This window comes from Pipistrellus hanaki (genome assembly GCF_964339955.1).
Source record: "Pipistrellus hanaki genome assembly, chromosome: 18".
Classification (NCBI taxonomy): domain Eukaryota; kingdom Metazoa; phylum Chordata; class Mammalia; order Chiroptera; family Vespertilionidae; genus Pipistrellus; species Pipistrellus hanaki.
This window is the reverse complement of record NC_140520.1, coordinates 22,440,131-22,467,086: the sequence shown is the minus strand read 5'-3', so window position 1 is coordinate 22,467,086 and position 26,956 is coordinate 22,440,131. Positions and strand designations below refer to the sequence as shown.

General features: G+C 51.7%; 2 protein-coding genes across 8 annotated transcripts in view; one reads left to right on the top strand and one right to left on the bottom strand.

The window, feature by feature from the left end:
* Positions 1-21,942, top strand: NCF2 (neutrophil cytosolic factor 2). 3 transcript variants are annotated; one of them, XM_084866595.1, is made up of 15 exons: positions 1-316; positions 1,853-1,935; positions 8,029-8,137; positions 10,309-10,443; positions 11,540-11,647; positions 12,019-12,078; positions 13,368-13,411; positions 14,574-14,715; positions 14,813-14,881; positions 15,625-15,700; positions 17,434-17,459; positions 17,874-18,025; positions 18,153-18,264; positions 19,167-19,344; positions 19,937-21,942. In XM_084866595.1, the coding sequence occupies exons 1-15, from the start codon at positions 143-145 to the stop codon at positions 20,047-20,049; spliced, it is 1,581 nt and encodes a 526-aa protein (XP_084722721.1). In that variant the 5' UTR covers positions 1-142; the 3' UTR covers positions 20,050-21,942. The 3 variants fall into 3 exon arrangements, with proteins under 3 accessions (XP_084722721.1, XP_084722720.1, XP_084722722.1); XM_084866594.1 differs by having other exon boundaries at positions 4-316; positions 15,622-15,700; XM_084866596.1 differs by having other exon boundaries at positions 199-320; positions 15,622-15,700.
* The window catches only part of SMG7 (SMG7 nonsense mediated mRNA decay factor), a 57,293-nt gene continuing 52,154 nt past the window's right edge, over positions 21,818-26,956 (bottom strand). For all 5 annotated transcript variants that reach the window (XM_084866577.1, XM_084866576.1, XM_084866578.1 and 2 more), the window contains 5 exons: positions 26,712-26,792; positions 26,109-26,268; positions 25,010-25,180; positions 24,751-24,896; positions 21,818-24,182 (listed from right to left, as the gene is read on the bottom strand). In XM_084866577.1, the coding sequence (XP_084722703.1) occupies positions 24,069-24,182; positions 24,751-24,896; positions 25,010-25,180; positions 26,109-26,268; positions 26,712-26,792 (672 nt within the window). In that variant the 3' untranslated portion in view covers positions 21,818-24,068. The remainder of the gene's footprint in view (positions 24,183-24,750; positions 24,897-25,009; positions 25,181-26,108; positions 26,269-26,711; positions 26,793-26,956) is intronic.

The window sequence follows — 26,956 nt, the reverse complement described above, 5'->3', positions numbered from 1 at the left end:
GCCTTTGCGACACTGGGGAGCTGTCTTAAGGGAGGCTGGGCCCCAGTGGAAGTGAAGGCCTGGGGCTGGCCAGCTGGGGGAGAGCCCCCTGCCCTCTCCCCGTCTCCTGCCGGCTCACAGCCTCCTCTTCCCCCAACACGCCATGTCCCTGGCTGAGGCCATCAGACTCTGGAATGATGGGGTGCTGGCAGCCGACAAGAAGGACTGGAAGGGAGCCCTGGATGCCTTCTCCGCAGTCCAGGACCCCCACTCCAGGATTTGTTTCAACATCGGCTGCATGCACACAGTCCTGGGAAACTGGGCGGCGGCAGAAAAGGTGGGTGAGTGAGTGAGCCAGGGAGTGAAGGTGCCCGCCCCCCCCCCTCCCTGCCTTTGCCCCAGCTGCACTGGAGAAACCTCTTGGGAGCTTTGTAAGAACCAGAGCTGCCCAGGCCCCACCGCAGAGGGGCAGCCAGGCTGGGATCCACCTTGGGTTCTACTCTCCTTTCTTCTTCACCTCCACATTGTTCTGGAATCGTTCTCTAGTCCCTATAGGAAGACTCCCCTGGCTATGTTTCCTCCTATGAACTCCTGCTGTCCACTCACAGCATCTCACTGCCTCACACCTGCTGCAAAAACGTCTCTTACCAGCTTTCCAAGACTTTTACTAATAAGATTCTGAGGCTGGTGGAAGGGAATGATGCAGTGATTGATTAGTGATGTCTGCCGGGGGCATCCATGTCGTGTGTTTTAGCATCTTTTTCAAATATGTTTCCCCTCTCACGTTCTTGAAAGGGGGGGGGGGGGGGGAAGGCATTCAAGCATCACCTTGTGGATTGGTGGTGGGAAGCTGGAAGGGCACGGAGTTTGGAAGCAGAAGACTGAGAGTGAGACCTGAGCTCTGCCTCTTTCTGGGCCTTGGGGCCTCAGCGAGTCTGTTTCTTGAACCTCTTGAGGTTAAGTGAGGCATCGCATGTGGAAATGCCACAATGCTTCGCAACAGGTTGTGCATGCTAGTTCTCGTTTCTTACCTTCAGCCAGACTTTGCAAGGCCTTGTGGACAGACAACTGGCTCCCCAGGTCGCTTAAAGAGCCGGTTCCTCCCTGAGCCATCCTCACTGTGGCCAGAAGTGAGCAAAGAAGGGGGGAGGAGAGAAGCTTCTTGGAAGACCTTGTAGACTGACAAATCCATCTCAGGTCCAGAATGGGCAGATAGGAGCACAGGGTGGGGCCCTCACCTCCTCTCAGGGGCCTGCCAGGGGGCTGAGCAAATAGCACCACAGAGTCTAAGGCTGCTGGAAGCAAAGTGCGCATGGAGGGGGAGGAGCGGGGCAGTGATGGCAGCCGTGGCTCCTGGCAAGGCCACCCCCCACCTCTGGGCCCTCTCCATGCCTTCCTGTCCCCACTCTGGATAGCTCCCTACCTCTGCTCTGCCTTCTCCCGCTCTCTGCCTCTCTCTGATGTCCTGATTGAGTCCTTACACCTGGCATTTTATATGCATTCATATTTGTTATTATTTTAATGTGTCATACTTATGTGATCAATGCATATCATAAACAAATAGAACACTGTATCTAACATAGTAATTATTTTTATATTTAACTACTTTTCTGACTGAAATCCTGTCAGTACTCTTGAGAGATATTCATATCCCCATTTCACCGAGGAGAACGCTAAGGTTCCAGGAGATCAGGTAACCTGCCTCACGTCGTGCTAGCAGGAAGTGACAGCACAGGGCGCTCTGATCCCGGTGTCACTGTAAAGACACCACCGTTCTCATGACCCTGGTTGCCTCACCCTCTGGCTCGTCCCACACCTCCTCTCCGCCAGCTCCTCCTCCGACCAGGCAGGCGAACCCTCCCTCTCCCCGCAGGCCTTCTCCAGAACCATTAACCGAGACAAACACCTGGCGGTGGCCTACTTCCAGCGAGGGATGCTCTACCACCGGATGGAGAAGTAAGTGGCCCGGATGCACCAGCTGGGGGAGTTCTCAGAGAAAGCTCGAGGCGCAGGGGTCCTCAAACTTTTTAAAGTGGGGGCCAGATCACGGTCCCTCAGAGAGCTGGAGGGCTGGACTATATGAACTACTAATTCCTACTGTAACACCTCGGCTGCGCTCACTGCCCAAAAAACCTGGCGGGCCGGATCAGACTCCTCTGCGGGCTGCATGTGGCCCGCGGGCCGTAGTTTGAAGACCCCTGCTCGAGGGGTCTCAGGCTGCTGGCCTGCGGAGCTGAGCCGTGGCTTCCAGCGTCTGGTGGGAATTGTGGCTGAACCTTCCCTGGGCAGTTATGCATTCTGTCAGCACGAGGCTTCCCCGGGGGCAGAGCAGCTGTGTCAGAGCTCACCGTGGCCCACGGAGCCACCGCAGGCCGGGGATGCAGCGGCTGTGGCACAGACAAGCATCCCTATGGGGCATGACTGGACAGTGCTGATGGTGAGTTGCCGGCCATCAAGGGAGCACGCTGCTGGCCCACTGCCGGGAGGTACTAGCTGTCACACATGATTCTCATGAAACCACATCGTCTTTCCTTCCTGCAGAATGTATTTTCATAAGCCTAGGTCAATCCATCCAATGAAATATTATTCAGCCACCAAAATGAGAAAACAAACTATTAACATTATAGGTACAAGACTATGTTGATATAGATAAATAGGTAGCATATATGTTAATACCGTGTTTCCCCGAAAATAAGACATCCTCCGAAAATAAGACCTAGCGCATGGAAAAATAAGACATCTCCTGAAAATAAGACCTAGCGCATCTTTGGGAGCAAAAATTAATATAAGACACTGTCTTATTTTCGGGGAAACAGGGTATAGGGAAACGTTCACAGTAGATGTTAATTAAAACACGGGTTTCAAAACAGTATGGACGGCACAAGCCCACTTCTGTTTCAAAGAGTGTCTATGGAAGGCCGTAGACCAGTGGTCGGCAAACTGCGGCTCAAGAGACACATGCGGCTCTTCGGCTCCTTGAGTGTGGCTCTTCCACAAAATACCACGGCCTGGGCAAGTCTATTTTGAAGAAGTGGCATTAGAAGAAGTTTAAGTTTAAAAAATTTGGCTCTCAAAAGAAATGTCAATCGTCATACTGTTGATATTTGGCTCTGTTGATTAATGAGTTTGCCAACCACTGCCGTAGACCAAAAGGTGTCAGCAGTTCTCTCTGGAGAGGGGGTGGTGAGCTTAGAGGGGTTTCCATTTTCTTCTATCAGCCTGTCTGTATTTTTTTGGTGTGTTTACAGTCACCACAAAATAATCAGTAAAAAAATAAAAAGATAACTAGATTGAAAATCAAAGTTAATCTCAATGTCATTCCCCTCCCCCAATAACAAATATGCAAATAACAAAGGAAACATATTCTCAGCGTTAACTAGAAGGTTTGTAGAAATCGCTCATTCCATTAGTGGGCACAGCAATAGGGAAAAGAATTTGGCTCAGGCTAATGAAGAACTTCCGGTGGGAATGGTCAGAGCGTGATGTGGGTGGTATCCAGCTACTTGCTCAGCTATTGCCAGGGGCAACTACAAGCCGCTGAGACTTCCAAGATGCAAATGTGGCCAGTTATATCTGACTCATCAAGGGAAGTAAGAAAGACCCACAGAGGCCGTCTGGAGACAGAAAGCCTGGGATTGAGGCGGACAGAAGATGCAGGGAAGCCTGAGCACAAACCCTCCAGGGAATCTTTAATCTTAAAAGACAGACTAGCAGGCCCTCCTTTCATTAGCTCTAGCAGCTTATAATGAGGAGAGTCACTTTCCAGGGGAAATGCTCCCGGGAAAAATTTCTACACAAAAATGCCCAGAAATTCCTGAGTCGGAAAGGCTTGGATTCCGAGAGAGTCAGAAAGATCTCAGATCTAAAAGTAAGACCCAGGATTTAGTTAGCATGTGATTGATAGTAGTCAAATCTGAGAGAGAAATCTACCAAACGTTACCTTTAATTCAGCAGCCATCTATGGAGGAAACAATATAAACGAGGCGCTGTTCTCACCTCAAGCCGCCTCCTTTTCTTTCGCGCAGTCCACAGTCTTCGGTGTCTTTCTCTCCAAGGCTCTGCTCTTGATCCCTTTCCCTCTTATCACGACAGCAGTGGTTGTTCAATGGCAAACTTTATGGGTTATCTTCCCAGAAACACACACACACACACACACGGCAGTTTCTGGGGATCAATGTCGCCTGAAAACCCATACCTGAACTCTGGGGATACCACCTTCTCCATTGCATCGGCCTCCCTCTGGAGCCATCAGGCTACTCAATCTCCACCTGAGAGCAACCCAGGATGGCTCCTCTCCTGCACCTTGCCAAGTGGACCTCTTAAATACCTCTTAAGCCCACCCATTCTCCTCCTCCCAGCAGCACTGCCCTGGCTTAGGCCTCGCTTTCCATCAGAACTGCTGTCACTGTTAGGGGGCGGCGAGAACGGCTATGGCACCCGGTGTTAGGCCGGTGAGGTCAGGCTGGACCTGCGATCAGCAACCTCAGCCCTTGAGTTCTGGCTAGGAGAGATTTCAGAGCCCAGACTTAAATATACGGAAAATCACTGAAGTAAGAAGCAATCTGTAGAAAAAAAACAGGCGTAGGAAACAAGTTAAAGAAAGGGCCCTTGGAGCTTAGAAGTGAGGAGGGTCAAGGGGACCCGCCTGGGGAAAGGGAAGGGCAGGGGCATACTCCGGGAGGGCCCTCCATTTCCGGGGTTGTAAGGGTGGAGATGTTAAGGGAAGTTCTCGGGGGAGATCTCTACAGAATCTTCAGCCGTTTTCCAGGTGTGTCCTTTCAGGGCTGAGCCTCCAGGGATTGGTTGGTGGGCTCTAGGGCACGGGGTCATTATCCAGTGCAGCTGGTCCTGAGGTCAGAGGTCAGCGGTGGAGTGCCTCGTCTGATTTGCTGCTTTTCTGGGCCTGGAGCTGAAATACAGCTGAGGCCTAGATGTCATCTCTAGGGAGGAAAGGTCTGGGGGTTCAAACCGCATGACCAGCGATAGGCTAGGGGAGGAACGGTCACGCTGGGGACAAGGTCCCACCCTCCAGTTGTCCTCTGCTAGACACCCAGGGCTTTCAGTGCTGGTGACCTTTTGTTCCTGGCCCACTGTCCTTGCTCTGCTCATGTCTGTCTGTCTGGTTACCACAAAACCACTTCCAAATTAATTTCCCAGCCATCAGGACAACATTGGGGCGCATGTCTGAGAAGGCGGGTGTGTCTCAGGGATGGCCCTGGCCAGCCTGTCATCTGAAAGGGGAGGGCGCCCGTCACCCATCTTCCAGCCCAGAAAGAAGGAACAGGAAGCCCAAAAGGACGTTAAGGTCTTGAAATGCTTCCTGCTTCGTAGGGAATGGCTTGCACGCTTTTCATAGGTTTTACACTCATACCCTGGATCTTACAAACCTGAAGGTCCAGGACAGCAAGAGTGAGACCCTTTAGATGTTGCGGACGCAGCCATCTTTGTCCTGCAGTCAGTCTTGGACACCGAAAACTGTGACCTCCAGCCTGTCACAGAGGTGTCTGACATTTTTACTTTTTTCAGCGGCTAAGCCTCTCCTTTATCCTGGACTCTTGAGGGCATGGGGCACGGAGAGAACGGGAACAATCGGGAACACAGCAGTCACTAAGAACCCTTCCCAGGGAGTGTTACAGAAAGGAGGATTACAAACACCCGAGGCTCAGAGCTTGTGAAAGGCGAGCCTGCCCTAGCGCTGAGCCCCTGCCTGGGGGCTCAGGGGCTTGGGTCTACACAGCCAAGGCACCCAGCCGGGGTGTCACTGGGAACCCGCAGAAGCTGCCAGCACCTTGGCCTCCTAGGGACACTGTGCCTTCCAAGTGGCACCAAAGAGAACTGGAGGTGGCTGGAGGCGGGGGGAAGGAGGGGGCTGCACGCTGTTTAGGGGCCTCACACTGAGCTGATTCAGACCCCGAGCAGGGGTAGCTGAGCTCTGAGGCTGAGGGCCCACTGGGGAGGCGGGGGGAGCAAGTTGAGGGTGGAGCAGAGGCCTGCTGGGGCGGTGGGATGCTGCTTTCAAGGTAAACAGACATTGCAGCAGGACGCCTCTCCCTGGTTTTTAACAAGCGCTTTGAGTAATGGGTGGGTTCTTTCCCTCTTCCTCCCTGGGGCCCAGATCTTAAGACAGCCCGGGGGCTGGAGAATTATGAGCTGGATGTGCTGGGGTCATTCAATACCGGTTCCCCGGGCGGTGTCACTTCCCAGCTGAAATCCATCTGCTTCGCCAGCGCTCTTGCCAGGAGGAAGCACGTTGCAGGCCAATGCTGACAGTGCCCGAGGGTGCCCTCTGAGGACCTCGGGCGCCTCCGGCACAGGCAGGGAACACCTGGAACAGCATGTGCGGAGGGACAGGACACCTGCGCCTCCGCCTGGCCCTCCTCCGTGGCTCAGTGACTTGGCGCCAGTCTCCCATCTTCCAGCCTAGAAAGAAGGAACAGGAAGCCCAAAAGGACGTGTTAAGGTCTTGAAATGCTTCCTGCTTAGTAGAGAATGGCTTGCACGCTTTTCATAGGTTTTACATTCTTTCAAACAAGACTGTGTTAGAGCGTCTCCCAACCACCTCCCTTAGGACCCTCCGGCCAGCCACCCTCCTGGCCAACTCCAGCTCCTTGAGGCCAGAGTTCCAGCTTCTGCAACGCTGTGTTTTTACCTCCTGATACTACTACAGTCTAGGTCCGTGGTTGGCAAACCACAGCTCCGGAGCCACATGCGGCTCTTTGGCCCCTTGAGTGTGGCTCTTCCACAAAATACCACGGCCTGGACGCGTCTATTTTGAAATGGCGTTAGAAGAAGTTTTTAAAAAATTCGGCTCTCCAAAGAAATGTCAATCGTTGTACTGTTGATATTTGGCTCTGTGGACTCATGAGTTTGCCGAGCACTGGTCTAGGTGTTAACGAAGCAAACACGAAATGGCTGGCGTGTGAATTCAACTGCCAGAGCTTTGGAGCTCTGAGGATGAGGAGACGGGCTGGGAGACATGAAACAATTTGCCCTTTGTCATTAGATAGTAAGTGGCAGAGCCAGGAGTCGAGTCCATGTGGCTTTGACTCCGGAAGTGAGATCCGGGACCACCTACCAGCAAGCTCCTCATTCTCTATGCTCCTTGAATGGGATATGCTGCCGGCACACAATCACTCCTTATGCTGGGCACCAGGAGCCCGAGGGCAGTAAGTTGCCAGAATCTCCCAGTTGGCGGTGGCAGAGCTGATGGGTCTGGCCCCAGTCTCCTGGCCGCTGTCTGAGGGCGGCTTCACACCACACCACCTCCTGCGAGTCCCCCGCCACCGGAGCCAAATCCCAGGCTCGCCTCCAAGAAAAGCCACACATGGCCGCTCTAGGACATGGCCTGGGGACTTGTGGTTCAGTTCCCTCATGGGAGCCACAGCCCGCAGCCAGCTTTGTTCCTTCTAGGCCCGGGGCCTGGGGGTGTGGGTAACGTGTTTTTTTTCCCCCTGCTCCCCAACCCCACACCCCGAAGGTCAGCAACATCTCCCTCCCACCAGGGCAGGGAGGTCAGGGGCAGGCTGAGCAGATGTGGCCCGAGTCCCGGCCACACCACCGTGGGCACTGTTGATGGGACCAGCCCCATTCTCTGCCACGATTGCACCACAGCAGCCCTGAGTCACGTTGAGCGGTCCGTACTAGGCCCATCCAAGCAAGCACAGGGACCTGCAGAGCAGGGTTAGACATGTTCTCTGCTCCAGGGGGTTTCTCTTTTCCAAAGTGAGGGTGGGGGAGACGAAGCAACCACAAAACCAAGAGCTAAGTTGGACTCAAAAGAAGCCAAGGAGGCGGCTCTGGGCAGGAGGAAGATGCCAGCAGCTGTGAGAGGGGCCTCTCTGAGAGGTGTCCCTGTGTCAACCTCAGGGGAGAAGGGTACCTGCACCCTGAGTTCTGTAGAAAACGAGGGCTCAGCATTGGCACAAACCTGGAGGAACCAAAAGGCTCTGTCCCAGGGAGACGGACAGAGGAAGGGATGCAGACACATTTAATTCTGTAGTCTTTCCTCCGGGGCCCGGGACTGGTCTGTTTTCTCCCTCTGCCCTGCAGGTACGACTCCGCGATTAAAGACCTGAAGGAGGCCTTGGCTCAGCTCCGGGGCAACCAGCTGATAGACTACAAGATCCTGGGGCTGCAGTTCAAGCTGTTTGCCTGCGAGGTGAGGAGGCAGGGCCCCCAGCCTGAGCAGGAGCACGTGGGTGGGTGAAAGCATCCATTGTAATTCGCATCCCTCAGGTGGGCAAGCTGCTCGCCCGGCATTAGACAGACACATCCAAATCCCGGGTTTGCTTTCCGTGCAGGACCTGCCGTGACCTTGCTCAGTTCCCGAGTTACAGGCCACGCTCTTTGCTATTCATGGTTCTGGCCTCATGTACTTGGTGGATGCCCAAAGGGAATGTGGGGATATTTTCACACAAGTCGGTTCCCTCTCGGTCAAAGAACGGCTCAGAGCACCAATTTAGGAAAGTTCTCCATAGAAGGAGAACTTCATCTCTATCTCGCTAAAAGGGAGAAACATGGTTTGGATTTCAAAAGTTGGCATACTTTTTGCAACCCGCCCTCCCCACGCCCCTCTTACAGCTCAAATGCCCCACTAGCTTTGAGAACTACAATCCCTGCAAATGTCACAGGTCTTTATTTAGAAGAATCTCTGAAGAAAGTCTCCTTGTTTTCGTGTCTCCAGCGGGAGAAGCCGAGTGTTTCCAGGGTCGCCCGGGGCTAAGAATAGCGTCCGCAGCTGCCCAGGCCCCTGGGGACACCCAGCCCTGCCGCAGGGCAGCCGCTCCCTTGGCTTCTCCCAGGCAGGGAAGTGGGGCCTGGCGGTGGGAACTGCCTGCCATTCGACTGGCTGCTACGATGGGGTTTCTCAACCGTGGGTCTGTCGGGCCAGATGGTTCTTGGTTGTAGGGGACTGTCCTGTGTAGTGTAGGATGTCTAGCAGCCTCCCTGGTCTCTACTCACTAGTGGCCAGTGGTCCCCCACCCCCAGTGTGACAACCGAAAACATCGCTACGTGTGGCCAATCACCCCAGAGCGAGAACCACTCATATAGCTTTGAGGGCTGGGGGACCAAGTAGCTCTAGAACAGCGGTCGCCAACCTTCCGAACCTCACGGACCACTGGTTGAGGGCCGTGAAGCAGTGGCATGGAAGCAGGGCTCCATGGGAGGAAGCTCCTCCTGCAGTTGGCATTGAGATGACCTGGGCCAGGAAACGCCGGGTGTAGGCCTCTCTGCAAGGGACACTGGGCTTTCCAGGGTCCAAGGCCCCTCTGCCACCTGGGACCCTTCTGTCACCTCCCTGCTCATAAATCCCGTTGCCTTTCCCAGGGTATAACCCTGACTCTGACAAACCCCACCATCCTTTTTAAAAGGAGGCCCAATCTTATCCAGTCATGGAGTCATCAAAGCCCGGTGTGGAAAAGGTCTAAAAAGAAGAGGGCTTAGATGGAAGAGGAGGTTTTTAAAGTGCCTGGAGTTCTCCTTTCTTCCTGCACACACGGTCAAGGGAGGGCCGGGCCAGCCAAGTGTATACGTAGGAGGCAACTGCTCACTGAGGAGCAGAAAGAACCTGGGGAGGGAGTTTGGTGGCAGTGGGTTTGTTCGTTTTTTGTGTGTGTAGTTTTTTTGTTTGATTGGGGTGGAGGGGTTATCTTGCTGATACATCTAAAAGATGTGGTTCTATGTGTAAGCTGTGAAGCATAATAATCAAACTCATAAACCTACCTCCCAACCCAAGTCCTGTCAAAGTCTGGCCGTTGGTGAATGGGCTGCTCCCTCCCCCTCAGGTGAGGCGCTGCCCTAGGCTTGGGCCGAGCCTCTTCCCAGCTGTGGCCCATAGAGCCTCCTCATTCCCATACGGCTGTGTCAGTCTTGCTAGTGCCATGTCCCAGGCAGTGTCTGCGGGGGCTAGAGCAGGACAATGCATCTGGAACCCTCTTCCTCCCCACCCTGCACCTGTCCAGTCTCTCAGCCCAGGCTCAGTGACAGGCAGGCGGTGTTTTGAGAGGCCACACACATGTATTTCATTCCCAGCTCTCCAAGGGGTCTCGAGCCTGTCACTCTTCTTGATCCTAAAGCAACACAATCGTTGTTTCCTCCTGACCTGCTTGGCTGTCAAAAAATGTACACGATGTTGGATTTACGCATTGCCTGGTGTTCACTCAACACCGTCCGTGTGCCGGGCATGAGTCTGTGGCAAGATGGATGTCTATTGCAGACATTCCCAGGAGAGCAGGGCGGGGGAGAAAGGTCCCCAGGCAACGTGCCAGCCCTCCTGGTGCCTGGATTGGGAGCAGCCCCTGTCTTATGGGGTGGCCTGTGCTGTTCTAGGTGTTATACAACATTGCTTTCATGCATGCCAAGAAGGAGGAATGGAAAAAGGCCGAAGAAAACTTAGCACTGGCGATGAGCATGAAGTCGGAGCCGAGACATTCCAAAATTGACAAAGCCATGGAGTGGGTGTGGGTAAGCACTGGGATGCAGGTGCAGGGAGGATGCCGTTGGATCTGGGCCTGTTCCAGTGGGCACGTGGCTTGAGAACCCGTGGACGTGGTGCTTTTACTTCCTCTGAGTCCTGGGGAACGCTCCACTGGGAGTGTAACTCCACCCAGGATTCTGAATCTGGAAGTGACTGTAAGCCGAAGCCTGGAGTATAGTAGAACAGCAGGATTCTGCCTAGGCCGCCCCCAGGTGAGGCTCCGTGGCAGCACACGGGGAGCAGGGAGCCGGAGCCAAGCAAGGGCAGAGGCCTGGCAGCCTGGTGCGGTGCCAGGCCCATGAGATGGCTCTCAACAAAAATGCATGGGTGATGTGAACAAATGCTAAAAGTTATCCGCAGCTTGTCTGAGGACATTTGGGATGAAGGTCCTTTTAAATCAGATTTTTAAAATGCCAGGAACAAGAGGGCACAGGTCTGTCTTAGCATGCCTGCCCACCCTAGCCTGTTTGCCTCAGAGGTTAGAGCATCGGCCTGCCACTGAATGGTCATGGGTTCCATTCCAGTCAAGGGCACCTACCTCTGTTTCAGGCTCAATCCCTGGCCCTGGTCGCAGAGCCTGCAGGAGGCAACCAGTCGATGTGTCTCTCTCACATCGATATTTCTCTCTCTCTCTGTCTCTCCTTCTCCCTTCCACTCTATAAAAATCAGTGGAAAAAAATGTCCTCGGTGAAGATTAACAAAAAATAATAACAAACATGCCCATGTCAGCAGTCACTGGTCCCAGGAGAGCACTGTTCCGAGCCAGTCTGGTGGTGGTGGTGGTGGTGGTGGTGGTGCCTCCTACACTCTGAGTGACAGCCCCATCCAAGTCCCACCAAGTGGGAGAGGGGCGGCTCCCCTAGGAAAAGGGTGCAGGGCAAATAACACCAACAGCTCCACACGGTCCCTGAGCGAAAGGTGACACCTACCTGAGACCCTGACACAATAGCAAGCACCATCCCTGCACGTTTAGGAGAACCGCTTTTGCAGGTTATCTCTCTGTAACCTTGCACGCACTCGGGGAGGAAGCCGGGCAAGCCTCGTACCCTGAGCTTCATGGTGAGGAAACACTGTGCTCTGTAGAAGCAGAAGCTGTACGAGCCGGTGGTGATCCCCGTGGGCAGGCTCTTCCGACCCAATGAGAGGCAAGTGGCCCAGCTGGTGAAGAAGGATTACCTGGGCAAGGCTACGGTAGGTGGCTCTCGGCTTCCCTGGCATCTCCTGAGGCCTGGGCCCTGCAGGGCAAGGTTGGCGGGGGGAGACTCTGAAAGGGACCCCCCACGTGATTCTGCCCTGGGATGGCAAGGAGAGACGGTTTATAGCGTAGGGGTCTTGCTGAAAGATGCTTCTAGGTTATTTTCTCCAGGCTCCTCTCATTCCTCTCTTCCACCTGACCTGGGGGGGGGCGGGGAGGGGGTACAGGTTGACTCACAGGATGCTGGTCTTGCGGACGGAGCCAGTGGGAATGCATTGGGCTGGGAGGAAAGAGGGGATCTCGGGGGCCATAGGCAAATAGGGAAACAGTGCTGGCAGAGCCCTCACACCCCCTTCCTCGGTTCCAGGTGGTGGCATCTGTGGTGGATAAAGACAGTTTCTCGGGATTTGCCCCTCTGCAGCCGCAGGTAAGGCTCCTTCCTGCTCGTTGGACTGAGGTGCCAGAGTGTTCTGTGAGCTCCCCACGGGGAGGGCGTTCCCGCTGAGCTGCCTCACTCCAAGGGCCCCTTCAGCTGGCCTCACAGTGCCGAGGGTCCTGCGGCCATTCCCGTCACAGGCTCCACGACGGGTGTGCGTAAAGCAGTTGGAGGCTTAACCAGCCTCAAGTCCTCAAGAAGCCATCCTTCCCGCTTGCCCCCGATGCCAGTCTTCACTTCTCAAGGTCTAGGAGAGCTGAAGCTTCGACTGTCCTCCCAGAAAACTGAAATGCAAGCTGACGGAGGCCTATGAACGAGTCCCCTTCGCAGGCACAGGGGCTGGTAGGGGCCTCCTGGGGGCTGGGGCCTGAGGCCCTGAGCTCTCCTGGCGGCACCCATCGGCCTGTGTGTGGGGGTTCCCTCGGGAACACAGGGAGGGTACCCACAGTGAACCATGTTCCGCCCCAGCTGGGCTCAGGGCTGTGGTCCCCGATGGACTGGATGGCAAGGGGTCCATGCGAAGGCAGAGCTTCCTGGTGAAGGGGAGGGGGAGACAGGCCGAGCAGGAGTCAGGCTCTGCTGCGGGAGACCCATGATGGGCAGGAGCGCTGGTCAGCACTGACGGGCGGGGCTCTGAGGGCAGTGTCGGCTGGGCCTGCCAGGATCAGCCTGGTGACCGCTGACCCCAAACGGGACCAGTGCTGGGGCCCGGAGGCTGAGATGCGCAGAGGAGAACAGAGTCCAGATTCATGGATCTTCTTCACACCCCCTTGTGGGGAACCTCCCTTGGGCTTCGAGCAGCCAGACGACTCCGAGAGGAGCAGGTGCCGGGTCACGGGACTCCGCGGCGCTCGGTGTAGAACAGGAAAGGCATGATGAAAGGGGAGCTTCGCCTGGCCGGTGGCTCCGGAGTCGATTTTAAACACCCACGGGAGTCATGTGATAGAGCAGACATTAATTATAGAGCAGAGCTTCTGGAAACCGTCCCAACGAAGGGCAGAGCTCAAGGTCAAAGGCATCCTCGTGACGCCACGCTGCTCTGTGACCGACCCACTTCCCGGGAACGGGTCTGGCCCCAGAGGAACTGCTGTGCGGGTGAACCCCTTCCGGGGTCCAGTCAGGGCGCTCTGTGCCTCTCCGGAGACGGGGTTCTGATGGAGCCACAAATGCAGTCTGTGGTTGTCTGATCGGGGTGAAAAGGCTCCACTGACCATTAACAGTTTGTTCTTTCTCTTTCTTTCTGGTCCTGCCCATCGCCATCTCTTTGTGATGTTCACTAGGCAGCGGAGCCTCCCCCCAGACCCAAAACTCCCGAGATCTTCAAGTAAGTGAGGGTTAGCTCAGCATGCAGATGGCCGAGCCCCACGCCTGGGTTGATGGGAGCGGAGGGGGTGGAGAGGACACTGGGGCCTGGCCGCTGGCTAGGTGGCGTCCCTGTGTCCCCCGTCCACTGCGCAGCCACCGTATAGGGAGCGCTTGTTGCCAAATGGCAGAGGTGTCCATGGGACGCAGCCCCCCTCCCAGCGGGCGAACGCTGGCCTAGGGCTGCCAGGGGCCGAGCTCTGGAGTCAGGCAAGCGGAGTGGAAGCCAGAAGGGCTGTTTTCACTCCCTGTGGGCACATGCTTTCTGGAGAAGAGGATGGACTCAAGAAAAAGAAGTCATTCTCCTGTAAGATGAAAGGCAAAGAAAGGCACAGCTCTCTTAAGAACGGCATCTCAGTGAGGAGGCCAGCCTGGCTCCCCACCCAAAGGAGATTTAAAACGAGTGAAAAAAGTTCCAAAGCAACTATACAAATGGGGGCCTGGACGAGCTCCTTCCTAACTGTCTGCCGGAGGAGTCTGTGTCTGCTGCGTAAACAGGCACAAGAGCCAGGGACAAAAGAAGGGCGAGGGGACAGCGCCAGCAGGGAGGGAGCGGAGGAACATGAAACTATCGCCCCCTGAAGCCGCCTCTTGGTCACACATGCCAAAGCCTCAGTACTGCCACACACACCCCCTCCTCCGCACAGCTCCCCCTGCAGGCCCCTCATCCCCTTCCGTGTGCCTGCCTGACCCCACACTGGCTCCGGGTGACCTCTCTGCCTGCCCCGCTGGCTCTCGCCTGCCTTCCACCGGGGCCATTCCCCTGCACACTCACCTGGGCCACCCCGGCCCGGACACGGGAGCTGGCCAGGCACACCAGGAGCCTTCCTCCCCAGAGAAGGGAGGGCAAGGACCGCAAGGCCTTTAGATCCACGCGGTTTTCTTTTATTCTTGTCCCACTGCATAGATGGCTGTGAAGCGAGTTCACATCCAGTTCCCCGCCGCGCCCTCTCGGGGCCCAGAGAGGGAGGGCCGTGCCTGCTCGGGGTCACACAGAAAGCTGGACGTGGAGTTAGAGGGTGTCTGGAGCAGTCTCCCGGCTCCAGGTCCACTGAGCTTGACCGACAGCAGAGGGGATGTGCTCCAGGCCAGAGAGTGGATGGGATCTTGTGTCTGCCCCGCAGGGCCCTGGAAGGGGAGGCTCACCGAGTGCTGTTCGGGTTTGTGCCCGAGACCCCGGAGGAGCTCCAGGTTCAGCCCGGGAACATCGTCTTTGTCTTGAAGAAGGGCAACGACAACTGGGCTACGGTCATGTTCAACGGGCAGGTATTCAGGGGGCCTGGGGGTGGCCTGTGGGGGTATGGAATCCTGGCGGCCAACGGCAGAGCTTTCCGAGTACCCCCACCTGCTACCTTCTTTGCAGAAGGGGCTTGTTCCCTGCAACTTCCTGGAACCCGTGGAGCTGCGCATCCATCCTCAGCAGCAGCCCCAGGTAAGTGGCGCCAAGGCCTGGCCCATCCCCCCCCACAACCCACCCACTGACAGACCTCCCCATGGAGGGGGAAGAGCAGTGAGGAAATGTCACCGTCACCGAAGGAAGATGCATGGATCCCGAGCCCGCCCGGAGTGGCACCAGCCGTCCAGAGCAGAAGGTCTTTGGGACTGACTGGGCCCACCCACCTTTGTGATTCCTCCTGGTCATGGGACCCAGTGCCCGCAACATATGAAGCTTAGGTCTTCCCAGAAATGTCCTCTTCACCTGGAAAAATAGTCAGGAGGAGGGAGGGAGGAAGAGAGGCCTGCTTTAGAGCAATGAGCTACTACCAGCCCCTCCACTGCCCCTCAAGGGCCCGCCCTCCTCCTGGGGCCTGAGCAGAGTGTAGATGGCTGGCAGTGCAGCAGGTGTCCGCTGTGGGCTGGGTCCTCCGGGGTTGGAATCACGGCATCCAGATGACTGGAAAGGTCATAAACAAGGGTGATTAGGCAGCAGGGCCCTTGAGGAGAGGTAGATTCTTATTTCTCCTGTGGTTTGTTTCCACCAGGTTCACCCTGCCTCCCCTTTTAAACCACTTTCCTTCGCCTCCCCCCGCCCCTCTATGTCACCAGCACTCCTGCCTTTAGGAGTCATTTGCACCTGGCTCTCTTCCCTGCGGGTCTGCTCCTCTCCTACTCCTGCTCTGGCCTAAGAACTTTGTGGGGGTGAAAATCCTCACCATCTCTTCCTGTCCCGAGCAGGAGGATGCTTCCCCAGAGTCTGACATCCCAGCTCCGCCCAGTTCCAGTGCTCCAGGAAGACCCCAGCTGTCACCAGGTGAGTGTCCTCGGAGGACATCCAGAGCGGAAAGGAACCCTCCAAGCTGCTTGCAGGAAATTCTGGTTTCTTTTCCTCTCGGCAAGCCACTCAGCTCATGGCCACTCAGCCCCAGAGCCCCATCTCTTGCTCTAGCCACCCACCCTCCCAGCACACAGGAAAGAGAGGCCCCCTTCCCCTGCCTGCTGCACAACACCCGTGGGGCCTGGGTAAATGGGGCTGGCTGGGGGCGGGGGGGGCGCGACGATTGTCCCATCCAAACCCCTCGGTCAGTACTGAAACCATGGTGAGGTAACTGCACGTTGACCTCAGAGGGGAAGGGGATGGTTCTTTTTAAAGGCCTCAGGAGCTCTATTATTGGAACAGAAATCTGCAGAGCCCTGGGGACAAAGGACCCAGGGGCAGGCCCTCCCGCTGAGTGACTGGAGAGCGATGGCTTGCTTTCTGCCAGGAGTGCAATTTAAGCAGATTCTGAGTGTTTGGTGGAGATGCAGTGATCCTCACGGCCACCAGGTCATCAGAATCCCTGGATGCTCCCCACACCTGTTTTATTTACAAAAATGTCAAAACCACAGAAAAGTTGAAAATACGGTACAAAAAAAATGCCAGAATACCTTTCATCTAAAGTCACCAAATGCTAACACTTTGCACTGTGTACTTGCCTGCCCACCCCCCCTCTCTATACACACACACACACACACACACACACACACACACACACACATATATATATATATATATATATATATATATATATGTACTTGCCTGCCCACCCCCCCTCTCTATACACACACACACACACACACACACACACACACATATATATATATATATATATATATATATATATATATATATATATTTCCCCTGAGTGACTGAGCCACGTACAGAGTTATGACACTTCACCCTACAATTCAGTATGTATCTCCTAAGAGCAAGGACATTCTTCTCCATAACCCCAATTCAACTGTTAAACCCAGGACATTCAACATTAATTTTATAGAATGTATATTGCATATTCAATTACTCCAATTATCCTCCAAAATATCCTTGCTAACTTTTTTTTTGTCTAGGGGCCCATGGGGAATCACCTATTAACCTAGGAAAATTTTAACGGTATAAATCCCTAGGTTTCTTTATTCTGATTTTTTAGACCTGGAATTAGCTTTAGGAATCTGATTTCTACAAAAAAACTTCCCAAGTGATTTTAATAGTCAAGCTTGGTTTGAGATCAATGATCTTTTTTTTTATTATTATGATGAATCCCCTATAGCATATTTATAAATACTTCTTATATATAAATGATATGCACATTGCCATATCAATATATTATACACGTTGAAAACATACACAGAAATAAAGGATGAGGTGAAAGTGGTTCTATCTAACATTTCTTCTTGTGGCCCTTGGCTCACCTCACAGTCCCGGTTTGTCTCTGCTTTGGAGCCCACTTGCTCAACCCTGCTGACCCCATGGGTTGGTGAGGATGGGCAGTCCTTTGATAATTACCCATAACTCCCTGGAAGCAAAGACTGGGTTCCTTTGTGCATTCATGGCTTTGCTCTTCGTGTGCCCCCCAGAGGCAGATTTCCCCCACAATAAGGTTAATAGTTACCTTAGAGATGAAAGGGTATGCAGTCCGGTGCCCTAATAGGTTTCATTCTGTGTATGAAAGGGGCTGGTCAAGAATGTTCACTCATCTTCTTTTTTCACTCCTTACCTTCTTCGTTTAGGTCAGAAAGAAAAAGAAGAGCCCAAGGTAACGTTTTCCCTCGTATTATTTCAAGAGGTAGAGAATGGAAGCATGTGGGCTGTCCACCACGGGCATGTCTCCCTGGATAATATAAATAGTCCCCAAGAGAGGACAGACCAGTGCCACCATGCTCACAGCCCTGGGGACCCCTCAACAACCTCCCACCCCATCCCCACGCACAATTTCCTGCTGCCCATAGCGGGTGGGTCAGATCTCTAGGTAGGAATCCCTGTCCAAGCAAGAGCTGGGCTGGAAGACCTGCAAAGATCCTTCACATTACTTATTGAAACCAGTCACGTGTTGGCCTCTCCCGGCTACATACAGTGCTCCCTGTGCTACCAGGAAAGCTGTGGCGAGCCAGGAGGTTGCTAAGAGGAAGCACAGACACTCATGAGTTCCCTCTGCTTCCTCTCCCCTCAGGACATAAAGCTCAGTGTCCCCATGCCCTACACACTCAAGGTGCACTACAAGTACACGGTGGTCATGGAGACCCAGCCTGGATTCCCCTACAGCCAGGTGCGGGACATGGTGTCTAAGAAACTGGAGCTCCTGCCGGAACACACGAAGCTGAGGTGAGCTCTGTGCAGGTGGCAGGTGTTAGGGGACATCGGGGGGACCTGGCGCTGGCCTAGAGGACTGAAGAGGATGGTTTTGCACTTCTGTCCTCTGACTTGGTTCTTCCCCATTGTCTCCATCCAGCTATCGGCCCAGGGACAGCCATGAGCTAGTGCCCCTGTCCGAAGACAACTTGAAGGATGCCTGGGGCCAAGTGAAAAACTACTGCCTGACTCTGTGGTGTGAGAACACAGTGGTGAGTGCGGTGAGCCTGAGGGTACTGAGGTCGTGGGCCCCATCCCCAGCAGCAATTCAACATCTAGCAGGCCCTCATGTATTCTTCTAGCCTTGATTTCAGGCAAGGAAACAGGTCGAGAGAGGTTACACTGCTGGGAAGCAGTGGTGCTCTGATACAAGCCTGGTCTTTGGACTCCTGGGCCATTTCTACTTTATTGTACTGCCTTTCAACTTAAGAGGATCTGCCAGGGTTGGAGACAACAGCTCTAGAAAACGAGTCCTTCTAACATAACACAGCGCTGAGCCTTGTACTTTCTCATGCTGATTCCTTAAATCCTATGACTCACATCTCTAAGAAACTGCATCTTTCGCTCAACACCTGTGGGACAAAAATGACCAAAGTGGTCTTGGCCTTGCATAGCATGGTGCTGTGCAGTGGTTCTCAAACTTTAGCGTGTACCAGAATGACCTAGAGGGCTTGTGAACACAAACAGCTGAGCCCCATCTGATCTAATAGGCTTGGGATGGAGCTGAAAATGTGCATTTCTTCAAGGACCCGTCTTTTGAGTGCTGGGGAAAGGGTGTCGGACTCAGAGAGCTAGGTGTGACTCTGCAGTCTATCATTTACTGGTGACTCAACCTGTTTCTCCATCTGAAAGAATAGTACCTATTCCACCTTTTCAGGATGACTGTGAGTTTTAGGTAAGATTTTTACGACTATCTGTGGTCCTGCAGACCTTGTTTCATTTATCCAACCGGCCAGTATTCATAGAGTACGTAAGGTCTATGCTAGACACTGATCCCAAATCTGCTGCTGAGTTTGTATCCAGGTGCTACTGACATTTCCCTGGCTGAGTATTTCAGGGATGATGTTCACTGCGCAGGAAGTTAGGAAAACTCACAGGCCCTTTATTATTTCAGGGTGACCAAGGCTTTCCAGATGAACCCAAGGAAAGTGAGAAATCGGATGCCAATAGCCAGACATCAGAACCACAGCTGAAGGAAGGGAGCCAAGTGGTAGCAATCTTCAGTTACGAGGCTACCCAACCAGAAGACCTGGAGTTTCTGGAAGGGGACGTAATCCAGGTTCTGTCCAAGGGTAAGTGCTACTCCTGAATGACAGAAATTAATTTCCATGTTAGCAGAAGTCAATTTAGGGGCAGAGGTAGAATACATCACTAACCTACAAACGGAACTTGAGCCAGTGGTCTCAATCTCCTTCTTCGCCCTCAGCTGGAGAGAGCAAAACCCAGTACTCAGCTTCTCCATTTGTTGCCCTAAGGGGCAGGGAAGCAACAAATGGCAACCGACTAGTAAATGACACTCAGTCCATTCACACTTAGAGATGCCTACGCTTCAGAAGCCACGGATCATCATTCCCAGAGTTAACCGATTAGAAGGTTGCGGGCATCATTTTGCCTTTGCACCAAGCCATAAGATGCCCATCTTCTGCAAACCATAGTTCTTTGGATGTACGTACTTTCAAAGATGAGAGTGGAAGGGGGTCAATTTTGTCTTACTAGCAGCTATTCAGAATTACTCTGTGTCCCTCCCTGGTGGCTTCCCTAATTCTGCAAGGAATCAAACACATTAAAAACGGAAACGTAAAGTTAGTGCTTCTTAAACTGCAGTAAGCGAGGTCCTTTTCCTGTACTGGTTTTAGAAATCGGTCTCTGCTTTCCCTTCACCAGTGAACGACGAGTGGCTGGAAGGGGAGTGCAAAGGGAAGTTTGGCATTTTCCCCAAGGCTTTTGTTGAAGAACGTGCAGCCACAGACCTGGACAGCAGTCCCAGGGCAGTCTAGGATGCCTCACAACTACGGAGTGGAAGGAAAAAACTACCATCGCATTTGTAAGGTTTCAGATGCCTCTGTGGAACATGGTACAGTGTCAACTCATCTACTTGCCCCTGTTAAGATGTAACCTGTTAGACAATGATGTGAGAATTTAGGATTATGAACACCTGGGGGGAGTGAGGGAGGTTGGAAGTGTCTGGAAGGGCATGAGGTGGCGTCCCAGGTGCTGATTTTTTTGCTCAGAGTACTGGCTACCCAGATGTGTTCACTTTATGAAAAACGCACTGAGTTGCAGTTATTATTGGTGCACTTCTCTGTATGTGTGACAGAAATAAAAACCTAAGACATTCAGAATGCAGGCATAAGGCCTAACTGTAATTGACTATTCCTGTTTACCATCAGACTACTGGGGCCTGACTAACCTACAGGTAATTCAGGAGGCACGCACACAAAAGTTAACTTTTAAGTCTTGTTGCTAGACTGAGTGAGGTTCCCATGGAATGACTAGAATTACATCCCTTCACGTCTTCTCAGAAACACTCAAGAGCTTAATGGGAAATTTTGCCACTAAGACTTAAGAAAAGAAGCGTGTTCAGGCAGTCAATTGGTTAACAGTATCCTATTCGTTAACATTTCACAATCCGTACAACGCTAGTGTGCACAATAGAATTGCTGTGGCCTTACCTTGGTTATCATGTAACCCAGTGGCCTGTTTTTCAGGGTTAACTTGGATGAAGGATTCCACAGATACTAGGCCTGGCCTTAATCCACTTCTTTCTTCTTGTGAGTATAAGGCCCTGTTAATAATTTTTCAGGTGTGTAGGTGAGGTACAGACAGAATCAACCCCTAGGCGGAAGGCCCAGCAGGCTGCCAATGGACATTTTGGATACAACTTGAAGAAATGCAACCCATTAAGAATAATTATTAATTACTGTTGCTGCCAATCCAGATTTAGTGAATTTTATAGGCCCAAATGATAAGCTTTCTCTGAATTGCCTCACTAACAGAGAAACTAGGGATAAAACTGGTGGATGTGTTAACTCCTTTGAAAAAGGATTCTTTATCCTAGCTAAGAGTAATATGCAAATTAACCATCACTCCTCTACACCCACCAGCCACTAAAAGCAAGTATGCAAATTAACCCCAACCAAGATGGCTGTGGCCAAGAGCAGGAGGCTTGGTTCGCTCCAGGCTAGCGTCAATTGTAGAAGAAAAAACAAACACGATACCAGGACCTCCCCTTGGGTCGCCAGGAGGGTGTGGTTGGCCTACAAAACACCATAGGCCCCTTGTTCAGTCCACCCCACGCCCGAAAGGAACCCCCACCCTGATTCAGAACACCCTTCAGGGCAAACCAACTGACCCCCACCCATGCACCAGGCCTCTATCCTATCTAATAAAAGAATATGCAGGTTGACCATCACTCCCACACACAAGATGGCTGCCCCCGTGTGGTCAAAGATCCTGCCTCCATATGGACACAAGATGGTCAGCAGGGAAGGGTAGTTGGGAGGAACCAGGCCTGCAAGGGAGGGGGTCCCAGATTGGAGAGAGTGCAGCACACGGGGCCTCTAGTTTATTAAATAAAGTAATTTGATAGTTCTTTCTACCCACCCCTTTTCATACTAATGCATGCTGGTTTGGAAAGCTACTAAAAGCAAAAGTAACCCTGAAGCATATCCAATTTCTGACCACCTCTGCTTTCCTCTAGGTGACTTCCGAGTAGTTCCCAAGTCTTGATTTTAGGGTAGAAAAGAAACCATCTGTACACAGATCTGGTTGGAGAGAACATGGTTTAATTAAAGGCAAAGCTGATTTTAGCAGCTGCAGGTCTTGCACAGACAGACCTAAACAAAAACAAAAAAATCAAAACAAAACAAAACACAAAAGAAGGTTTACTACACAAAACCAGTTTCTGATGAAGATTCTCCTCTCCCTCCTTATTACTCCACATGGAGGATAAGGCAAGGAACCCACCCGAATATCAGAAAACATTCCAAACACCAAATGCTCATGCAGAAATGGGGCTGCAGAGGGGACGTGGGCGCTCCTGGGAGCGACGGTGAACCTGATGAGCTGGTCTAGGGTGCCAGAATGGGTGACAGTTCACACACTGGAATGTTGCAGCTGCCTGAATGTGGGGCTCAAACACACAGAGTAGGGAAAGGCAGCAGGGAGGAGACTTGGGAGGGAGGGGCAGGAAAAAGTGGACACAGGAAGGGGCATGAGAGAAGCACAAAGGGTTTCATATTGCCATTGGATTGGGGGAGGGGGAACTTCACCCTTCCAGACCTTCTAAAAAAAAAAAAAAGAAAAAAACAAAAACAAAAAAAACACCCAAACACCGTGTCAAACTGAGAGAGCAATAATGTAAGCACACGGACTCCAACCACTCTCTCTGAAGAGCAATGAGCCTTACGCCCTGCCCCTTTCACTGCTGGGGCTGCCCACACTCCAGTGGCGCCAGACTCCGGATGTGCTTTGCTCTGTAGCCACCTTCCAGCTCTGAAGTTCCACACTAACCACACACCACCACCCCTTCCAGAGCAGGTGGGCGTGTGCGTGCACACTCACACGTGCACAAAGGAGAGACCTCCTGGAAAATAAACCCTACCACTAGCACAGCAATCGGACATTTAGATTGTTTCCATAATTTCCCCTTAAAATATTACTTTTCCAGGAAACGACTAACAGAAATGCTGTCCTTTTGTTTCTACCCAAGAAAATTTTCAGTCCTCGTTCCTTCTAATAAATATCAAATAAAAGCTCATTTTCCTTTCTTCCACCTCTTCCAGAATGGACTTCGTTGTGTTTTCTTCTGTGCATGATGCACATGTGTCCATGTTGCCTCGAGTTTCACTCTGAAGGTGGAGGCTGGGGGATTGCAGCTGGTGGGGGGCCTGGCCCCGCTGGGCTACACAGCCACGCCGCTCCTTCCTCTTCAGACTGTCTTTTTGGGCCCCAGCTGCTGGACCCCATGCTGTTGCTTCTTGTTTCGATGTTGTACACATTAGGAATAAAAACAACGACTAGCATATAGCATAGGGTAGAAAAGGGACGGAGAAAGGATGGGAGGGAGTGGAGGGAGTAGATAGGATAGGGACACAAAAACCAACCAAACAAAAAATAACCACACTGAAAGCTTCTACCTAGTAACACCAGGCCATGAATGGACTAGCCTGCCTTCTGGGAGACTGCTTGCTCTGCTACTGCAAAATGTACAGGAATCAAAAACGTCCATTTAAACCCTACAGCAGCCACCTGCTGGTCCAGCCCAGCACCACCCACACTGCACCCTCGAGTGGGGCTCGAGCACCTACAGAGTGAAGGGCATTTCCTGCTGGAGTCTCCGGGCCAGAGAGGGCCTACCGGAACCTTCTGAGCGAAGGCGAGGCCTTGTCCTCTCCCTGTGGAACACTGCCACTGGCCGGAGAGGTCCGCCTCCCCCTCTTGTCACCGCCAACCTCTCCAGGAGCAGTGAACGGGGCTTTCCTTGCTGCACACTGACCTAAAGCAGCACATCTGTGTATGGAAGAATTCAGTGTGACTTTTTTCACTACTGAGAATATAACAATAATAAAAGATGTTTAGGAATAATTTCAACTACATTCTCAGTCAGCAAAGCAATCATTAATGGATTCCTATTTTATTCCCCAAAGAGGGAAAAAGGACTGAGAAGTTCCCTCTGGCTTCTCCCACCTGCCTTCCCTTCTCAGCTTTCACTTCCCGTGTGGCTGGGGACATGCACGACGGAGAAGGCGAGAGGCGGTGCTATCCGGTAACCGAGTGAGACAAACAGCAGTTCCTCTCTCCCGCCGGAGGCCCGGGGGGACGGAGAGTTCCTGATGGTTTCGTTTGGTTGCACTGCGGACATTTCGTGCACACTCAGCGGGCCGGTGGAACACTTACACCCTCTCAACGGCAAGACACAGAGAAGAGGGCTGCCACCTGCAGGGGCTTGGGCCAGACCTGCAAACCCAACATGCCATGGTGTATGGAGCCTCGTTGCCAGGTTGCCACCCCATCCTCAGTGTGGAGGGTTCATGGTGCCTTGTCCCCGCTGCTGCTTCTGTTTTTGCTGCATCAACAGCTGCTCCAGAGCGGACGGGCCAGGGTGCATCATGGAACTGGACCAGATGGACTGAAAGACAGCACAGAGCTTGTCAGCAGAGCTCACAGGACCTGGTTGTCTGAAAGGACTGGTTTTCAATCCCAACCAAACATAAAGGCACAATGTCCCAAGATCCCCACCGCCTAAAAAAAATGCAGCTATTAGAAAAGACTGTCTTTAAGATAGTTAGCTCCTGCTAAGATTGTTTTAGACCAAAAAATGTGAAAGTACGTTTGAGATGAAGTCTTTTACTAAACTCAGTTCCATGTGTGACCCAGAGTATTTTACTGTTAGGTGCTATTCTTTTACTTTTTCAGGCTTAAATCAAACATTCCAAAATGAATCAGAACGTTCGTAAACTTAGAATGCAACTAGGACCTTTGTGTTTCTACCCCTGAAGATAATGCTTTGTCACTAGTGAATTCACAAATTAAAAACAAAAAGCCCATTCAAGAACCTCATAAGGCAGGCCATGTTTCCAGAACGCTGCTAGCTATGAGCTATTTATCAAGTGTAGGGGTCTTAGGAATAACCTAGCTATTTATGAGAATGAAACCAGCACCATTGGTTGTGGTTCTTAGTCCTGAAATCCACTCACCTTCAGGCTCTCCATGAGGACAGCAGAGGAGTCCTCCACAGAGGGGCCGTGGCCTGTCCAGGTGCCGCCTGGAGTGCTGGTCTGCTGCCAGCCGCTCTCAGAGGATGATGTTGCTGAGAGATAATCAATGCCAAACCCACCCATGGCTAAGGGATGAAAAGAGATAAGAATTCAAGAAAACGTTTTATCACTGCCAAATGCCGAAAACCAGAGAAAGACAGAGTTAAGTTATTTTAATTTTGTCAAGTTTGGGTCTCACCTGGCTTATCAGTTTTCCACCGATCCGCAGCTCTCCTATCCCTGTTATCTGGAGCCCCAATGGGTCCAAAATTGGAGAATGGAACAGAATTATGGTTGTGTGTTGGAGGGGAGCTTGGCAAGCTGCTTGGGTTAGAGGAATGAGGAGACTGGCTGGCTGGTGTTGAATGATCTATCAAATAATAGCAAAAGAGAATATTCAATAGATAAGCTGTTTCACAAACATGCCAAGAACTAGTTTCCTGTAGATCTGGTAACTTAAATTCCACTAAAAGTAATTAGAGGTTTTTGGAGGAAAGGCAAAATAAGGGCCCCCAGAAGGACTCTGCAAGATGTGGCAATCTGTTTCACTGAACATAAATATCGAGGCACACTCCTTGCCCTAGAACAAAACAGAATGAAACAAAGCAGGAGATGCTTCTGTCAAATGCACCCACTAATGCATCACACTTGTTTCAGATAAGTACCCATTGGTCTTCCACATGAGAAATAATACTGCCTAACTGTAAGAGTTACTATTAAATCAGACTCCATTTCTAAAATAGGCATTAAAAAAAAATCCTCTATTTTAAAAATTGCAGTTTTTCCTGCAAAGAATGTATGTCTATAAACAAAAGTAAAAAACAGCTGACATCCTTTAGAGCCCCTATTTTTCTCCCATACAACTCTACTGTTTTGCTGGTTACTGAGGATATGAAAAAAACCTTTAAAAAAAATTGCATGCGCGCACTCTTATTGGGAGAGAAACGGAGAGGGAGAGAGATAGAAACATCAATGATGAAGGACTCATTGATCCGCTGCCTCTGCATGCCCCGTACTGAGAACTGAGCCCACAACCTGGGCATGTGCCCTGACAGGGAAGTGAACCTTGACCTCCAATGCTCAACCACTGGGCCACACTGGAGGGGCTGAAAAAGCTTTTTTAATGGCATTTGCTAGGTAAACTAGCTCATCAGGTTTTTTCTCTATTTTCTTTCAGAAGTTACCTAGAAGAAAAAAAAATCAACACAATATATTCATGATAAAATCATTCTAACTCTTAATCAATTTGAGTTTACTGGTAATGCAAGGTCTACCACGTGCTGAAGACTAGTTAATACCTGAACTGGCAGGAAGTGATGGGGACCACGGAGTCCCTTCAAACAGGGAGTACAGGGATGTTTCCTGGGGGGCCATTGCGGGATTGAGTTCTGCTTTGGAGCTGGTTGCCAGGTTTTTCCCATATACCTCATTGAACACACTGTTGTTTGGGTATCTTTCCTGAAAGAAATGACAAGTTACAGAAGCACGTCAAAAAAGGAAAAGTTTTTAGAAAATGCACGTTCAGGTTCACAGATGATTGAGACACCTTCAACTTTTCTTAAGGCAAACTTTTGGAGGCTTTTATTTGTTTCTTTCAGCTTTCCTGTTAATTTCCCTTTGCTTTCCCTCACACTTTTGCTCTATCTACGTAAACCACAACGTTAAAAAGTATGAATAATTAGGCGAAACAGAGCCTAAGGATTTCAATATTGAGAAGTTAAAGGATTCAAACCTGTAACATACAAGTCTCTAGTGTACCCAATCAGAGAGAGAAGGGATAAAATAAAGAATCCAAAAGGTGCCGATATATGCGAGAAAGGCAGACATACTGAAATAGGATGGGAAAGAACACGGGAGCCCACAATGACAACACAAAGCAGGATTCTTCACTGTTTACTTACCTGGTTGAGAGAGAATCCGGTGAGGGACAGGAAAGAGGGTGAATGTGACATGAGCTCAGAGGGCTTCTCCAATAAGGATTTCTTCACAGACCCAGAAAAAAAAAATGGTAGTTAGATTATGCCTTGCCTTCCTTAATATTAATTTTAAGACTATACAGCCCAAGTATAAGACCATAATGTAAGGGCACTTGTACCCACTGTAGTGTACAGCATGAGGCTCATAAGATGTGAGTGTGAATCTGTTA

Coding starts and splice junctions, on each gene's coding strand:
- NCF2 (XM_084866594.1), top strand. CDS start 143: ATGTCCCTGGCTGAGGCCATCAGACTCTGGAATGATGGGGTGCTGGCA. Junction 10,444..11,539: donor AAGCCATGGAGTGGGTGTGG/GTAAGCACTGGG, acceptor TGTGCTCTGTAG/AAGCAGAAGCTGTACGAGCC. Junction 13,412..14,573: donor AAAACTCCCGAGATCTTCAA/GTAAGTGAGGGT, acceptor TCTGCCCCGCAG/GGCCCTGGAAGGGGAGGCTC.